The sequence below is a fragment of the Caloenas nicobarica genome, chromosome 7 (genome assembly GCF_036013445.1).
Source record: "Caloenas nicobarica isolate bCalNic1 chromosome 7, bCalNic1.hap1, whole genome shotgun sequence".
In the NCBI taxonomy this organism is placed as follows: Eukaryota; Metazoa; Chordata; class Aves; order Columbiformes; family Columbidae; genus Caloenas; species Caloenas nicobarica.
In genome coordinates this window covers 13,203,285-13,221,115 of record NC_088251.1, presented here as the reverse complement: position 1 = coordinate 13,221,115, position 17,831 = coordinate 13,203,285, and the positions used below count along the sequence as shown (strand labels likewise).

The window sequence follows — 17,831 nt, the reverse complement described above, 5'->3', positions numbered from 1 at the left end:
AGAACCATTATATATTTTGTAAGCGTAACTAGAGACTGAGATCACTCATTTGGAGCTCTTTTGGAAGACTAAGACCTATCTGCTACTCTTCTTAGAAAGATTAACACAGTTAGCTTAACACTGATCTCTGTTCCTAAACTGACTGCATTTGTTCTTTGGGTTGTTTGTTTGTTTTTTGGGGTTTTTTTTAAGCTATTTCACAAAATTGTTCTTTTCCTCCTTCAAATAAAGACTTGTAATGCTTCCAGTCTGAAGGTACTTCTTGTAGAAAAATTATTAGATGTTCCAAAAGACAAACTCTTTCAAAATGAAAGGCAGTGGCGGGGGGAGGAGGCATCGAGACTATATATATTATTATGGTATTCTCTTTTTTACTGGTGAAATTTTGAACTATCGTCACAGGTAAGAACAAAGCTTTTGTTATGCTTTTCTAATACACAGGTCCTCTCAACCAACATCTAGGAAAAGTACCAAAAGGTGTGGGTTGGTTTGTTGTGGTGTTATTTTTGTTCTTTTAAATTGAAAAACAGTGCAATTCCCAACCTGCTATCCTCCAAATTTCTTTTGTAACACTGCAAACTTTCTGAGGACTAGAACTTTTATACTTGAAATCAAGCACAGGACTTCTTAGTCACACCCAGGCTTCTCTGACCTACAAAACCAAAAAGCTTTAGAAATGCCAGAGGTGTATAGATATTTCTTGATTCCTTAAGACAAGTTGCTCTGCACAATCTCTTACACTGCATTCTATGAACTCTGAATGATCCAAAGAGCAGCTTCTTCTCAGCTAAGGGAAGCTGGCTCATCATCCCTTATCTTCAGCTGCTAAACTCTATTAGGATCCATTAAAAATCCAGAGACTTTGTCCTCTATCAAATTTTAGGTTAGCAATTTTTGTAAATCTCTGAGGATGTTCTGAAATAATTAATAACTTACAGATACTCCTCCTGAGCTCTGTCCAAAGATGATCTAGGCCTGATATAGAACACACCAAAACTGTTCAGGAATACCTGTCCTGCGACATGAGTATCTTCTTAATGGCCTTCTTCCCTACAGAGCAAAGGTGGCTACACTTCTTTGCTAGTGATGATTTTTGCCCGCCCTTAATTTTTTTTTCTGATTCCAATAGGAAATCACCAAATGGATAAAACACTACTAAGATTCTTGAAAGAAAATACCTCCCCAATGACTGTGGCTACAACTTCTTGCATTCCCTACCTGAATCACTGTCACAACTAGCACGATAAAATCACTACTGTTGTGACTTCTTGGTATGTAAAAAGAATGAGCAGCCTTTTATAAACAGATTTAACTGTCTCCTTAATTGCATTTGAATTTGAATAGATGACACTCATGCTTCTGAATCCAGAACAACATATTATAGCTCAGCCAGAAACCACAGGAATTACGTTTCCTATAGCTAATTTTATTTTCTGCCACTGAAAACTCAGTCCAATTAATCTAATGGGCTTTTTTGGCTTAATCCATAAATATCACGTGCCTACTATAAAATATAATTTTGTGGATGAGATATTAGATTGAAGGTCCCTTATGTCTAAAAAATAAAGATTCCAGGTCACTCAAGATAAAAAGTGCATCACATCACAATACTCTGTTTTCTCATAAGCAGGTCCCAGGGCCCAAAGTTTGCATATACTATTGTTGAACACACAATAGCTACTGTTTGCTTTAACAATTGACACATTATTACAGCTACACACATTGCTGCTGTACCAAGAAGAGATCCTACATAACACCAAATTCTACTTCACAACACATAGTAAACTATCTTTTGTCTCAAAAATTAAAATTATATAATAGCTTATAAAAATCTAGGAAAAATAGAACACTACACATACTGAAAATATTTCAAATATCATTGTAACGTAAAAATACCATTTTTTCAATTAAAAACTATCAATAAACAGTTGGTATCTCACATTCCAAATGTTATTTCCCCTTTTTGCTAGTAGACACATCTCCAATATTACCCTACTGCAATGTCTCTCTTCGGGATATTAAATTAGTGGTTTTCCGTGATATCTTTTTGTCAGATTGTCCTTTTGTGCATGCGTGTGTGTGTGAGAAATGTTCCCTACTTTTCAGTATGGTATATTTTTAATAACGGATGTAGAAGGCATAACAAACTTCCTGCTTACACTTATCACATAACCAGGATTAGGTTTGCTGGCTGGTTGGCCAGCCATAATAAAAAAAAATATTTAAACATAACTCATTTTCATATTACAGAACAAGTTATTCAGACCCAAGATTCCAGAGCTGATCAGGATCAAAAGAGAAAACAATGTCCATTCTAGAAAAAGAAGGTTCCTGGGAAACAGAGGAAGAAATTCAGGATTTGCAGAAAGTAAAGCAGTAATAAATGTGAGATTTTTGTTCAGACATTTTTTGTGCCAGTATTGACTGAAAGCAATACTAAGATGCAAAGCTATCTTTATCCCTTAATAAATTTCTAATCCTAGCTGCTATGTGAACTAATGCAAATTTGAAAGCCACAAACAAGAAGAGCAAATTAGCTCGTGACTCCTATGCAAGAAATAAAGGTCTAATTATCATCTGGAGGAAAGACAAACATGGTGAAGCATTTGTAATACATGCCTTCATGTGACAACTAAGGCTTCTAATATCCATCAGAGGGAAGGGGCTTTGTAAGTTTTACACACTTTGCCTTGTGATCATGTGCAGTTTTGATTAAATAGGTTTTGCTGTAAATGAAATGTAACCTCATCACATGATTAAAATGGTTAGGAAGAACACAGCATTATAGCAAAGAGTAGTAGTATTTTAATTGTATACTATATTAAAAGAAATCAATACCCTAGATAGACTTATTCATGTGTAATGCTGTGAAAGATTGTTCTAGTCATCCAGACATGGAGAGACAGGATTTTTATCAGACCAGTTACCATAATAAAAAATGCATCTATCCATCAATAGAGCTCAATATTTTAATACTTCTATGAAAGGGGTTTTTCAGTTAAATACAAACCAAAGTGTCAAGCCTACTTGAAAAATTTTATCATGAAAGAAGATCCTTAAGTTTTTAATTGCATTTGACAGTTCATCAATAAAGAGAATCAGCTACGTAAGGTTCACATTGTTGGCCCTTCCATTAAATATGAGGTTTGTTTCTCACTCAAATAAATACAAAGGCACAACTTACTCCTCCAATTATATATGACTATGTTTCTGAATATCAGTCTTGAAGGTGGTTTTCTTGCAGATCAACTGGAAGCAATAAGAAAAATATTTCTTTTTTTGTAATAACTTCAATCAACTTAACACATTAAAGTACGAATGCCTTTCACCCGATGTGTTTCCAAGAAATATTCTTGTACTGCTTTTTGAAATATTATGATCCATAGTCAAGGTGTCTTACAGCCTTTTCTTCTGACCTTTAATTTCAAATAAAGCCTATTCCATAAAACATCATCGGCTTACTTGGAAACATTCAGGTAATCTGGCAACTTTTATATTTGCTCTGTCATCATTCCCAGAGGTGTTGCCTGATACCAAGAAATCTGCACCCCAAGAGTTCTGCTGGCAGTGGTATCTCCATAGGTAGGAAGAACCACCCCCAGCACACGTTTCCAGGACAACTCACCTCACACAATTAAATACTAAGTGATAAAGTATCTAAAATGGGAAAGGGTGCATTGCCCTCTGAGGATACCTTTCCCGCTGACTACTGAAAAAGCCAGGTCAATTTAGACTAAACACACAGATTTTCCCGAAGCCAAAATTAGATCAAACCTATTCCTAAACATTTTAACACTCAATCTTTTTACTGCAAACATCAAGTAATACCGTTATATGTTGAAGCTTCCAAATGCCACAAGTTTCTATGGCAATTCTTAGATTAACTGGTCCTATGGTAATGCATAAAAAAAAAATAGTCACATCATGTATAGTTTCCAGGTTATTGACAGGAGCATTGATTCTGGCTAATGAGATATAGGTGACCTCTTGAGCATCTAACCTCTGGTATTACAATTTTTTCCTCTTTCTGTTATATATGATTGAATTATTTCTGTTACCCATATAAGAAAGGCTCATTAAACATAGAGTACAAAACCAAGCCTCTTTTTTATTCCTTTATGAAGACAGCTTTAAATTTCAGATGCAGAACAGAAATATAAGTCTCTAACCTACAGATCTATCAACCATACATCTAATAGAAGGGCTTTAAGGGTGCTATATACAACATAGTCTCTCCTCTCAAGGCTCCCAGTAAATGGAGAACATGACTTGATGCTCCTTAGAGGAAAATGTACAGCCTTTTAGGCCATCCTCTTACATCATAAAGAAATAGACTTTTTTTTAAGCACTCTTTTGTAACTCCTTCTTCACCCTGTCATAAACATGGGTTATTAACAAATGATACTACTAGCTCCTCTGTACTTACCACCATTAATCAGAGCATTAGGACACAGGAGTCCGGTACAGCACAGCAAGTGTAGAGAGGTCACAGAAAAAGGACAAAGTTAACATCATAAGACGCAAGAAAGGGAATATCTTTAAGGTCAATATACAAGATGGAAAGAAACTGAAAACAAAAAGGTATTTAAAATCCACTGAACTGAGGTGCTCCTGTGTGAAGGCAACACACTCAGAACAGTAGAAAAAGAAAAATGATGGATGACGAATGGAAGAATGGAGAAAAAGGTCAGGAATGAGAGAGTGACCAAAAATTTCTCATAAAGCCTCAAGGACTGAGGAAAGTTGGTAAAGCTATGGTGGTACAAGGCAAAGTATCAGAACTTAATTTGATAAAATCCTGAACTCCAAGGATAAAGGAGTCAGAGGGAAGCAAGGCAACTTTTGGAAATAGCTTTAGATATACATAGGTTGCAGACAGAAGGTCTTGGCAAAAAACCAAAAATGCAAATGGAGGAGGTTAATAAGGAAGGTAGTGTCTTGACTAGAAGGATCTAGAAGTTACAGTGGTACTTAGAAATGAAATGAGTACAATATAGTAGAAAACATTAACTTCAAGAACAGAACAGAGTAGAAATGATAAAGTCTATGGAAAAACACCCCTCTATATGTGGAAAATATCAATGAAAACACCACATATATCAAGTAAAGAAAACATAGGGGACAGCATTAAGTGCCAAAGGTGACAGACAGATTAAGACAGATGAAACAAGAACAATGCTTCAGATTTAACCACGAACAAGCCACCTGTGACCTTATTGCAGTTCAATGAACTCAAACATCAGAAAGAAGATTGGAGGAGACCAGTGAAAGCGTGGGTGGACAGAAAGTCAAGACAATATAAAAATATACCATGAAATATTTTGAAAGAGTTGAAGACAGGATGTAGGACTCAAGTGAAAGGGCAATATATGCTGTGAAGAACACACTTCAAATTAAATTTCTGAAGCAAGTGTTTCTTTTCAATGAAGAGAAACTGAAGCAGAGCAGTTTAAATGAAACAGAAGTAGAATTTAAAGACGGAGTTTAGAACAGTAGCAAGTGTAAGCAATAAAGTCAATGGGAAAGGATGGTGGTACTAAGCAGCAGAAAGTATAAAGGAGACTTCTAAATCTCAAAGAGATGAAAAAGATTGTAGTAATGAGTTACAGCTATTTTTAAGCCAGTATATTTGATGCACAACCAAGATAGTTCTTTAACATCTTTACTCTGACATTTTAAGGAAGCATTGAATTTTAAAAATGTATTGCATTAAATGCCTGATGGACAATTTTTAATAAACTTACAACTCACTTTTACCTTTTTATCCTTACCATCTGGAAACATTTACAGTTGCTAAAAACGCCTGCTACCAGCAGAAAATAAACAAACAAAAACCCCAACAAACAAAAAACATAGATCCACAAAAAACCAGGCTTCATACAGCCTCCTCCATACCATGAAGCTGAGGCAAATCGGGAAGGATTTGCTACTAGCCCTTAACCTTGACCTTACAGAGTTTATTTTCATGATTGAGTGGCAAGCTGTAACTCTAGACTGAAAGAATACAAGAAAAAGTGAGACTAAGCCACAGTTTTCCTTTTCAGATATATTGTTTTTTATCTTGAATTATTTGTTAAAGAGTAAGCCAAAAAAAAGCTGTTAAAAGCAAAACTTTATCAGCAGATTAATTACTCCTTTCTTGTGCTAGCCTTTCATCTTATATTTTTAGCATTATATGAATCAAAAGCTCTCTGGAACAGGAAGACTATATTGAGAAATGTCTGAAGCAACACATCTGTAGTACATACTAACGTTAGTCATCGGTAAGATGACACTGCTGTCCCTGTTCTGCTCTGAGCCTGTTTTATCACATAGATGTCCAAAGCAAACCAATGCATTATATAGATGCTGTACATGAACTGCTTACAGTCAAAAGTTCATTTATTGATAAAGCTGAGAAACAACCAGGCCCTGGTACCCCAGTCCCATAACCGATGGCTCACTAAGGCAGCAAACTCAACTACATCTGTTCACATATAGCTCAAGACATTTTCTTTTAGTTTTGCATTTATTTTCAGTTGTTATTACAAACTCTGACATACACGTATACACTCCCCACTGCCCCCCCACTGCCCTGTGACATTAACTCTGAGGCTAAAGAAAAGCTAATCCTGCCTAGATACACGGATTTCATGCTATAGCTTTGGATTCCTTTTTTACTCTCATCCTCTATCAATTAGTCAGTTCAAATAAACAGATGGAAATAAGTCCCAAAGCACTTTTTATCCAAGAGAAAGCAAGATAAAAATATTCAATTTAAAAAAAAAGGTGAAAATTATTATTAAAGACATCATTGTATTTGAAGATCTAAATCAAATCTATCATCCCACTGGAAGGGGCACAAAACCAAAAAAAGGTATTACAGAGAGGAAAAAGAAATTGATTTTTAAAAATTAAGATTCAAGAAACTAAATTGCTGCTGGTAACACTAGAGAAACCTTATCAATCACTTCCTTTGTTATTACATTTAATCCAAACTATCTGTGTGAAACTTGCAAATTAACTTAATAGATGCAGCCAGCCAGCCAGATCAGAGAGGAGAAAGGAAAACAGCTCATTTGGATCGCAGCTGTTTCTTGGTATTACCCTTACATACATAAACAGTCTTGGCTTTAACACCCTCCTCAATAGTTTTACATTTTGTGATCAAGCTGTCAGCACAAAGGAACCACAAGGCCCAAGACCATTTTTGAACAACAAATGCTGATTATTACAACAAATCAGGACAGCTATCAGATTAGCAAGAGCACTTGAAAGGCTCTCTATTCATAGAGTAGTACTACCCTTAAAACTGACTTTATACAGATTAAGGGAATTAACTCAAGGCACAACATTATTGTTTGATTCATGAACTCTTTGTGGCAGGGGCCATCTCCTTGTTCTGTGGCAGGACAGTGCCTAGCACAGTGTGTTCCTGTACACCATATATACTATTAGCACCACTAATTACTCGACATACAATGCCAACATTTTCTTTAAAGGCTTCTACCCTAACATGCTTCAGCTATAAAAACATGGTGAAGACATCATGCAAAGTGCAGTTCCAGGCTACTTCTATGCCCTTACTTCCCTACGAACCACCTCTCTAATCTTCCTCAGGATAAACACCTGCACTATTAGACAACTCCTTTGCTGAAATCCCTTTCTTGACTGAGCCCAGCACTTTCTATTCCTTAAAGTCATGCTGCTTTCAAGGGGATTGTCGAGGTTGCCATATAATCCCCACCACCAGTGCATCTCAGTGCCTTGTTATTATTGAGTTTACACATGAACTAGCTTCCTTAGCAAACTACTGTCATGCTAATAAAACGGTCTGATGAATTATACATTCCATAGGCTTGATCTTTAGAAGCTTATAATGCAGTTTTAATTAATGGTAACTGCAGGCACTCAGGTTCATATGAGGATAAGGTGTTACATGATTTTCACTGGGTATTTGTCTCATTGTCAGATCTCACATCACTGCCTTAATTGCAAGATTGACTTCCTGCCTCCCATCATGGCCTAAACTTTGCCTGCAAGATGTCTGCTAATTGCCCCTTATCCAGGCAGTGGGAATACCTCTTCCTTTCACATGAAGAAATACCATGCATTGGGTGGCATATAAACAACACAACTATTAAAACACAATCATGCTTCAAGCAGATGAAGGAATCACTTGTGGGAACAGAAGGCTGTGAGATAAGGAAACTTAAGTCTGATTAAATCTCACAAGATACCAAACATGCAGCACATTAACATCATACCCTGTTATGACTGAATGCTGTGACAAACCAGCAGCAGACCTGAGAACAGCCCACAAGCAAAAGCAAGTCTTCCAACGTTGCCTTTTTCTACCAACACCTTCCTCAAAGAAATGCTCCCAAGCTCAAGCCCTCCAGGAGGTACCGCCTGCCCCCACAATGCCCCGGCAAACACAGAAGGCCTCACACCCCCTTCCGCTCCCACGATCAAACCTGGGAGCAATCTGGGGGAAGAAGGGAGTCCCCCTGTGCTGCAAAGGGAAATTGGGCCCTGAAAGGCAGCTGTGCCCCTACCCACAGGCCTAGGGAAACCTTCCCTACACAGGACAGCTGGGAAGCAATAAGAGAGGTGCAGAATGTACCTCAGGACAAGAAACTCAGCAGAGGGTAAACGTTCCTCCTGCCCTACAGCCCCTCAGCCAGTGGCTACCAGAGGACGAAACGAAAGAGCAATTTTCCTCTCCCCCTAGCTGCAAGTACGTAGCCTGACCCCAAGGAAAAACAAGAGGGCAGGACGAGAACTCGCCCATCGCAAACGCTGCCTCCCAGACCACGAGGAAGTTGGCGAGAGGGAAGAAGGTCCTGGGCCGCCCCTTCCCCTCCATCTTGGGGCCAGACACCAACTTACCCGCCGGAGGCCTCGGCGCGCTCCTATTGGCTCGCGCCGACACCGCCGCATCACGTGGGAAGGGAAGCCCCGCCTCTTCCCCACGGTTGCCGGCGGCGAACCGTTGGGCAGGGCGAAGCTGTCGGTGTGGCGTGCGCGCATGCGCCGGGGCGGGCGGTGGCGCGCGTGCGCCCGTGGCTGCCGGGGCGCGAGGCGGTTCCGGGAGCGCGGGAAGAGGGGCGGGGGCACGGGGCGCGCGCGCGCACGCGCCGGCGGCGGGTGGTGGTGGTGGTGGTAGTGGTGGAGGAGGGGGAGGAGGAGGAGGTGCCGCCCCGCCCCGCAGGAAACGGTGCCGCCCGGGCCCCGCTCTGCGAGAGGGTGGGGGAGCGAGCCCGGGAGGGAAACGTCGTTTTCCGCCGCTCTACCGCCCCGGGACGCTGCGAGGCCCCGCTCCGTGAGGGTACCGGCCGGGAGTCAGGAGCGGGGCAGCCCCCTCTCCTCCCCTCCCTGCATCCGACCCCGTCCTCCGAGGCGGGAGCGCCCTCGGCGGGCAGCGGGGTGACCGCTCCCTCGCGGCCGGCGCGCAGCCGTTGCTTCCTTCCAGCGGGAGGGACCCCTTCGCCGCCCCGCTTCTCCTCAGGCTCCGTCCGCCGTCCCGCCCGCCGCCGCCGAGCCGCCCGTCCCGAGGAGGGAGCCCAGCACTTGTTGCTGACGCGATGGTCACCGGCCCGGCCGAGTAGGCAGGGACTGCCGAGCCCGTCGCGGGAGAGGACCGCTGCGGCTGGCGGCGAGGGCCCGGCCCCTTTCGGGGGCTTCGGGGGCATCTCGGGCTGTCGTTTCCTCTCAGCGCCCGGCGGTGACGGCTTCGCAGGCGGCGTGAGGACTTTCCTCGGACCTCGTGGGGATCGCACCCGGCAGGACCGCCCGCCCCGGATGGTCGCGGCGGGCTGAGGGGGCACCGCCGGAGCCCGCGCGCCACCTCCCTCCGCCTGGCCGCCCGGCGGCTGGCCTCCCTCCGCAGGAGGAAAAATGTCCTTCTTCAACTTTCGTAAGATCTTCAAGCTGGGCGGTGAGAAGAAGAAGAAACAGTACGAGCACGTCAAGAGGGATTTGAACCCTGAGGAGTTCTGGGAAATTATAGGAGAGCTGGGAGATGGTGCTTTCGGTAAAGTGTTCAAGGTAAGGGCGAGCGGGCAACTCCGATCACTTGTAGCATCGCTGGTAGCTAAAAAAAGCGGCTGGCAGCATTGCTCCCGAGTTCAGCGCTGTGCAGAGCTGGCCTGCCTGTGAGCTCTGTCACCTTGGGGTGCCAGTTGTGAGCACCGATTTTCCGGAGAGCTCGGCTCGGTGCGGCAGGTGGGCGCTGCCCCGCCAGCGGGGCCGAGTCCCGCCGGTGTCGGCACAGCCTGCGAGCCGCCGCCTCCTGTCCATGGAGCCCCATGGAACTAAAATAGAAAAGACCTATTAGGTCATTGTCCCGCCCTCTGCGCCACCCTGCCCGTTGCCGAGTTGCTCACTTCTCCTGTTTTTTGTGTGGGGTTTGTTTGTGGGGTTTGGTTTTGTGTTTGGTTGGTTGGTGTTTTTTTGACTTACGTTCACTATGGCTTCTAACCTTACAAAGACTGTATTTTCTTACGTGTGAAGTTCATGCTTTTCTTTTTTTCTTTCTTTTTTCTGTAAGTTTCTCTGTGGAAGGAAGCCCACGAACAGTGAAATTGACTTGTGTGCATAGTTCATAGGGCCAAGCTCCCTTCGCTTTTAATGGTTATTTTCCTATCCTGCCCCAGGTTGAATTGAATAGTCATATTATCTTGGCTTTCTTCGCGTGGCAGAATTGCTGTGTTGGATCTCCTAATTTTTCTCAGTTGTTTGATTTTTAAATCTTCAAGTATACTGGTACAAGTAGTGTTTTTAAGGATGGTTATCTTGAATTTATCAAGCAGAGTACAATGACACAGATAAAAGGCTGCTAGTTTTTGACAAGACTGTAGCTTTCAGGCAAATCTTTAGCTACTTTTCCGATTTCTAAAAGTGCACTTATGCCCCACCGTTGGTTTAGGGATACTGTGGGAAAAAAAATTCATGGAGGATAAGCATGAGAGAATTGGGGAGCTGACACACTTTGAAACTCCGGAGCAGGTTCTTGAGACTAGAAAAAAATAGTAAGAATAACATTTACAGTGTTTCTGAAAACTAATTAATTCAAGAAACATTTATAGAGTACTGCATTTAAGAGTTTGTGAAATCTGGGTACTCATGAAACTTGTGCTATTTTTGGTAGAAATTCTTCCAGATTTTATTGTACTGTGGTGTAACCTGTGTGTAAATTTCACCAAAAGTGCCACAGTTAGTTTCAAATGCTCGATGGGTTTTTTTCACCATAGGGTTTTGTGCCAATGTTGTATTTTAAGAGCATCTAGTTTATTTTGATGTTGGTGTAATATATAGTCTAGATGGTGGTTCTCATGTCAGTGTGAACGATGAGATATTGTTTTGATTAAAATGACTGAGAAATATGTCTGAAGTTTCTATATCATGAAGTTTGGTGACTATAAAACATAATGTTGTCTCTAATGGCATTTGCAGAGCATTGAAGTTTTTCTTTAAACTTCATAGTGGAGTTTTGTTTCCCTTTTCATGGATGTAATACTCTGTCCCATAGAAATGGCTGAGGAAGCCTCAAAGGCACAATGCTAAATATGTTCTCCTTCTCCTCCACGTGCATTTTCCTTCCTATCCTAAAACCTCTTCTCACTTCATATTTATTTGTAGGCATGTCTGTATTAGCAATAGCCTGTAGAGGAAGGTGTCTGAGCAAGACAACTGGTAAATTTTACATTTCAGTGTACTTTGTGTACAACAAGAGAGTTTTTCCAGTTGGGTGTGCTTTTTTCACTTTGAGATTTATTCTGAATATGAAATGACAAAGTGTAAACTGTCAAAACTGGATTTTTCAAAATTAAACCCTATTTCTAACATTGTAGTAGTCAGAATTACACATGCAGTTGCTCTGGTAAACATGGTCAACGTGGCACATGTGAAAATTAATAGATACTAGTATTCCTGGAAAAATAATCCTATTTAAAAAAAACCCTCACCTAGTGCATGTATTGAGCAGCATTCATTTTGTTTTTCATCTAGTTTGAGAACAAGGATTGCACAGACAGTAACTGTGTGTGTGTTCCTGCAGCTGAGCATGTTTGGCAAGAAACTGTTTTGAAAGCAAGGGTGTGTGAGGTTGTTTTTTCTTGGATATACACCTCAAATAAGAAACCGCGAAAATAGCCAATCAATACTTTCTCAAATTTTTGAATCAAGACTATAAGGCAGAACAAAACTGACAGTGTTTGAAGACTGTCTTTGAATAATATAAGGGGGGGGGCGGGTTGGGAGTTTGTATTTTATGTGATTTTGTTGTTTGTTTTTTACAAAAAGCCCCAACACTCTAGTGTCAGTTACATTTGCCAAAAACACTTTCGCCTTTGTTTAAGATCCTAGGAGTGGGTGTGTGGTGGGGTTTTGGCAGATATATGATAAAATGGAATTACCAGATAAATAAGACTTTGTATACTTTGGACTTCTAATTAAAAATAGGTTAGATTGCTTACATGCAATGATTTCTCGTAGAGAAGTATTTGGTTTAGTTGTGCAACCATCTTTTGGACAAAGTATCTAATATTTAAATACAAACTCAAAAGCAACTCTGAAATGATTCTGACAGTACTATGAAGCCAGGCTGATAAAATTATTTACATAAAAAATGCTATGTCTAGTGATAACTAGTTTTGTATACAGAAGTCTAAAGAGTATTGAAAACTTGTGATTCATTTCCCTTCTTTCCAATCAAGTATAAGGGTCTTGCTTATTGTTTTAACAACTTAGCCAAATTACTAGAAGAGTTTATTTCCTTTGAAGCTATTTGTTCTAGTTTTCTGAAGCTTTTTTAGCTCTGACAAGCCATACATCTGTATTCACTGACTTCTAAGTAATGTTTAGAAATATTCTAAGAGTTTCCACTGCTGTTGCAAGTCTCTCTTGTGATCACACAGGCGCAATGTAACTGCAGACTACTGATGGCAAAGGTTTCTGGTTGTATAGAACTTTCATTCCAGCCCTTTGCAGCCTCTTCAAAGAGGCCACTTTTAGGCTGTTTTCTTTTCTTTTTGCTCTTGGCTAATGAATAATGGTGTAGTTTTCCATCCTTTTTCAGTTTATAGACCCTTGCAGTACTTCAGTATCAGGTGATGGCCCTTGAAAAGAGAATTTTGAGGTTGCTGATGATAGATGTTTTTCCTTTTTTTTTTAATTGCCTTTCATGGATTATTTAGAACTAGTGAATGGACTGCCAGGGTTCTGACAGCCACTGAAGAAACATAATATTAGCACTGGAGGCTGATCTAAACTTTGAAATTTGGCGGTTATGTTGCAAACTACTCTTTAGAAACAAAAACAAAAAACACCACCATAAAAGAGAGACAGTTTGAAACTGCTCTTGATCTGATCTGGTTAAGTAATCGGTTTGCTTTAGAAATTAGCTACATTATATCATGTTACTTTATTATGTGTTACTTTGCCTTATTTTATCAAGTATCAGTTCAGTGCGCATAGTAAACATTGCTTTGAGGTAAATCAGTATAAGTGAGTGTAAAAGATTTTCATCAACTTTAAGCTGCTTTCTAAATTCCCAGAAGTTAATGTTCAGATGGTGTGAAAACAGACCTTTAAAATGCCTGATGTGTTCTGTGGTTCTTTCTTGCTAAAGTTCTTGGCTGAGAATCTTCATCATACAGATGCACATTAACTAATTAAAATGCCGATATCTTCATAAGTTAACCTTTTGAAGTGCTGGGGCTGTCTTTCAGTAAAATTTGCCAGCCTTTTTTGGTAATAAGGACATCGTACACTAATATAAGAGCACTTATATTGGATAAGGGCATTTTCCTGGTGTTTACTTAGTGTCATCTCTGAGCCCTTCACTTAAAGGATACTCCTCCAAGAAATTAATGACCTTTTGGCCATCATTATGATAATCATGGGTACCATCTCTACAATTATACTAATTCTAAGTTTTCTGTGGGAACACGTTCTATAGTGGTAGAATATATGTTGCAGTGTACTATGTAATATATAGGGTATCTATATATGGTATGTGTATATAGAGATAATGTATAGTGTATATATATTTTAATAGAAATTGACAAATTAGAGAATCCTTTATACTTGCATAGTTTTGAATTGCATTCATCCTTCTCAGTTTGAATTGGAATATTCTGCCCATTTATAGTATTCCCTTTATTATCCTGAATTTAAGATGTTGGAAGCATTGTGTGTACAAGATTCTCAGAGGAATTTGGAAAATCAAATATTTGTATTTAATCTACGGTTACGAAGACAAGTTTTCCAACTCTCGGCAATTAACTGGTGCTTGGTTTAAAAGCCTATTCTGCTTTCTGTTCAGATTCAGAGAAGAAATGTTGTGCAAGCTGATAGCCATAATCATGGTGAACAGGATTACTCAAATGCATTATCTCCTGAAAACTACAACTACTTTAAGTATTCATATATACTTATGCTTGCAACAGGGGCCAATACAAACTCATCTCTGGATAATGATAGTGGATTTTTGATACTAGTTTTTCTTCAAGTCCAATAAATTAATGATGTTGCTTCATTTAAGTTAAGTTTTTGTTTCTATATTTAAAATAATCTTACCTGTAATGTACCTATATGACTTAAACGAGAGCTTGTTTTTGCCTCATCATCTTCTACAGCAGGTAGAAACAAATACAGTTTTTAAATAGTCATTTAATAAGACTGGACCAATTATATCATTTAATGATCGTGCAGCCTTAACTCCTTTTAATACTTAAAAAATAAAGTGACAATTGGTGGCTGCCTACAAGTGCTTTTAATGTATCGGTAACTTCATAATTCATTTTCTGATCCTAGAAAATACTTTAATTAGTCTGACCTGAAAACAAAACCAGGCCAAAGCAAGGAGAATTTATATTTTCTAGTTTCTATGACCTTACAGCACGTTGTTCTAAATAATTCCTAGTTTTAGATATTGCAACTTGAAGTTATCTGAAGATACTAATGTATCATGCTGCTTGCTAGGGTGGATATCTTTTACATCTTAACTTAGCGCTCATAGAAACAGATTTTGGCCACTTAATATCTAAGCTGAAGCACTGAGAGGCTGTTTTTTGTCTGCTACTTATCTTGTGACTTACCTGGAGTCTTTAGTTCTGCTAATTCTTTAGAGGATGTTGTTAGAGCTGTTGGAACTCGCAGATGTTCCTATATAAAAGATACAGTTCCCTGTGGAAGGATATTGCTTGAGTTCTTCTGAAGTCCTGTATGTTTTGTACTATTTGGAAGAAAAATTCACGTTTGAAAATTTCCAGTCAAATACTGTGTTTTGTGAACCTGAAGTTTCATGTGTGACTCTGCCATAAGCCCAGACCTGGAAAGAAAAAGACAGTGAAAATGTCCTAAATTGAATTTTAATATCTAAGAATGAATCAGTGCAGAACTTTTGGGAATTTTGATTAAAATTGTTTGCTATACTTCATATATTTTGTTCCAATCTATTTTCATTCATAATTGACTATACAAGTTGACCTCTGATTAAACTGGAACAGTAAAATAGTACAGTTGTCCTCAGGAGATATGAATTAATAATATTCATTTAAATGCCATGTTGCTTTGTTTAGCCATAGAGGCATTAGTAGATACAGGACAGAAGAGAGTTGATTGACTCTCAAGAGACTAATGTATAAGATGGCAATGTTCAATTTTAAATGTTTAGTCTAAGTAAAATAGAACTAAAACTTTTCCTAATGCTTACTGAGAGCAGTCATTTCGGTAAGAGTGGCCCGAGTATTTTAGGGCTGCTGTGTATGCTCTAGCTGAAAAGGAGATGGGTGATGGTTCATAGAAGACAAACGATTTTAGTCTTGCTGATCAGCTTGGTGAGTTGCTCTATAATGTTATCTTTATTTTCACACTATCGCAGTTTTAGCGTGTTGAAGATACCAGATAAGGAAAGGGCAGTATCACTGTGTCAAACCCTGGGAAAGCTTTACAGAGCTCTTTACACCTATCGTCAGTCTTAGATTTTCTAATAAACTGGTAGTGCAAGAAAGTCATCTTTAGATTGTAAACTCGGATACTTTTCTTGTTTTAAATGGCAATTTGCAGAAAGTAAGGTCTCTTTTCCATGTTGTTTGTAGCAAGGAAATATTCTAAAGAAGAAGTATAGTACACGTTTTGTGTCTCACTTTTTGGACATCTTTAAGTCACTTGGCTTAAAATCAGCATCGCAATGCTTAACTTATGAGTCATATATTGTCTGTTGCATTCAGAATTAAAACTGCAGACAAGTTTGTGGAGGATAAATATAGAAGACTCATGATCACCCCTTAGTAAGGCAGTCATCTTTTCCAAGGTGTGAGCACAGTTATATAAACCGTTTAAAACTCTAAGTAAATAGGAAATCATTATTTAATTTTATTATCTGTGTTTATATAAAGTTCATTTTTTTCATGTCAGCTGATATTTCATATTTCTTAGCTAACTATTGTATTTGTTTAAGAGCTTGGACCAATGGTTTCTTGTCTGGAGTTAAATGTTGTCAAATAGACTACAGAATGAAGCTTATTTAAGCTGTTATAACTTAATGAAATAATTATTCGTATCTAAGTCAGATGCAGTCTATTTAATTAAATAATTCTGATGAAGGAGCTAAAAAAATTTTGTGGTACTGTTTTGGGGGGTTTTTTTTAACAGTTTTTTTAGACAAATTGGTTAAAACTTTTGAGCTTTATCTTTGGCAGGGAAATGGTCCTCCAGTAAGACAATCCTTCAAGCAGTAATACATGCCATAGTTGCAGAGCAGTAGTTCACATGTTTTGAGAATCTTTTCAGATTATAAACGTAATTCTCCTTCAATGACAGTTGTGTTTGTAAAAGAGGCAAGATGCAATTAAACTTTGTTTTGAGATCTTAAATGCATTCCTTGAGACCCTGCTGCCTGAAGTGTCATTTATGAATACTTTTTTTGTTTTCATTTCTTTGTGCTTCCCCAATAACCTATAATTATAATGAGATTACACACAGAATTGACAAATTCGTATTGTCTCGCCTCTTTTGCCTATTGTCTTACTTTACAGTAGCTGCCAAATTACTCAAATACAATGCCTGTACAATCTTTTCATTTGATACTGTTTGGATTGTTCCAGTTTTCAATATTTAGTGGTGGAAAAGCCATGAAATATTCAGTTAGAAAACAAAGCAGGCTAAATTAATAACGCAGAGTAAAAAATTAATGATGTTTTATAATTTTTCTCCAAACCCAGGTAAAATACATATTTTAACTCCCTCTGTGTATTTTTTAATGGCTTTATAACATGATTACCGTATGGAATGCTTGAAAGAAATTTTAACTGTCAAATATGTCTCTCATATGTCATGTGGAAACACATTTTTTTCCACTCAGAAATGAGAATCTTTTTAGAGAGAAGGAAGACCTTGTACTTGCGGAATATGTTTGAAGGATGTCAGGCAATAAAAATTGGCTAAGTAATATTCAATAAAAGCTAGTAGGCTACCTCGAACCTCCCTGCAACGGTATTCATACTTCAACAAGAAATTAAAAATTTACTGTAAATGTTAGGTTTTGATTTACATTTCAAATTTTCTCTTAAATATGCTCTACGTTCATGATACAAACCAACTAGAGTACATGCAACAGCAGATTTACCTAAAGCAAAAAATTCACAATAAAACAGTAATAGAAGATTCTTCATATATTTAATGCACCTACTTAAACTATCATATTTGAGTTTAGGAGGACATTAAAAGCAGTTCTAAATGTATGTATAAGCAAGTTACAATATTAAATTTATAGATTTTTCTTTTTTATTTTTAGTCTTCTGGGTTTACTGCCATGCATTATTCTGTGGGATTGCATGTGTTTA

The 17,831-nt window shown here is 38.8% G+C and overlaps 2 protein-coding genes across 6 annotated transcripts in view; one reads left to right on the top strand and one right to left on the bottom strand.

The window, feature by feature from the left end:
- STN1 (STN1 subunit of CST complex) overlaps positions 1-8,931 on the bottom strand; it is a 45,797-nt gene extending 36,866 nt beyond the window's left edge. For all 3 annotated transcript variants that reach the window (XR_010606498.1, XM_065639538.1, XM_065639539.1), the window contains exon 1: positions 8,872-8,931. The gene's annotated coding sequence lies outside the window, so the exon portion shown is untranslated. The remainder of the gene's footprint in view (positions 1-8,871) is intronic.
- A 230-nt stretch (positions 8,932-9,161) lies between these two features.
- Positions 9,162-17,831, top strand: part of SLK (STE20 like kinase) — a 52,022-nt gene continuing 43,352 nt past the window's right edge. For all 3 annotated transcript variants that reach the window (XM_065639534.1, XM_065639535.1, XM_065639532.1), the window contains exon 1: positions 9,162-10,029. In XM_065639534.1, the coding sequence (XP_065495606.1) occupies positions 9,880-10,029 (150 nt within the window). In that variant the 5' untranslated portion in view covers positions 9,162-9,879. The remainder of the gene's footprint in view (positions 10,030-17,831) is intronic.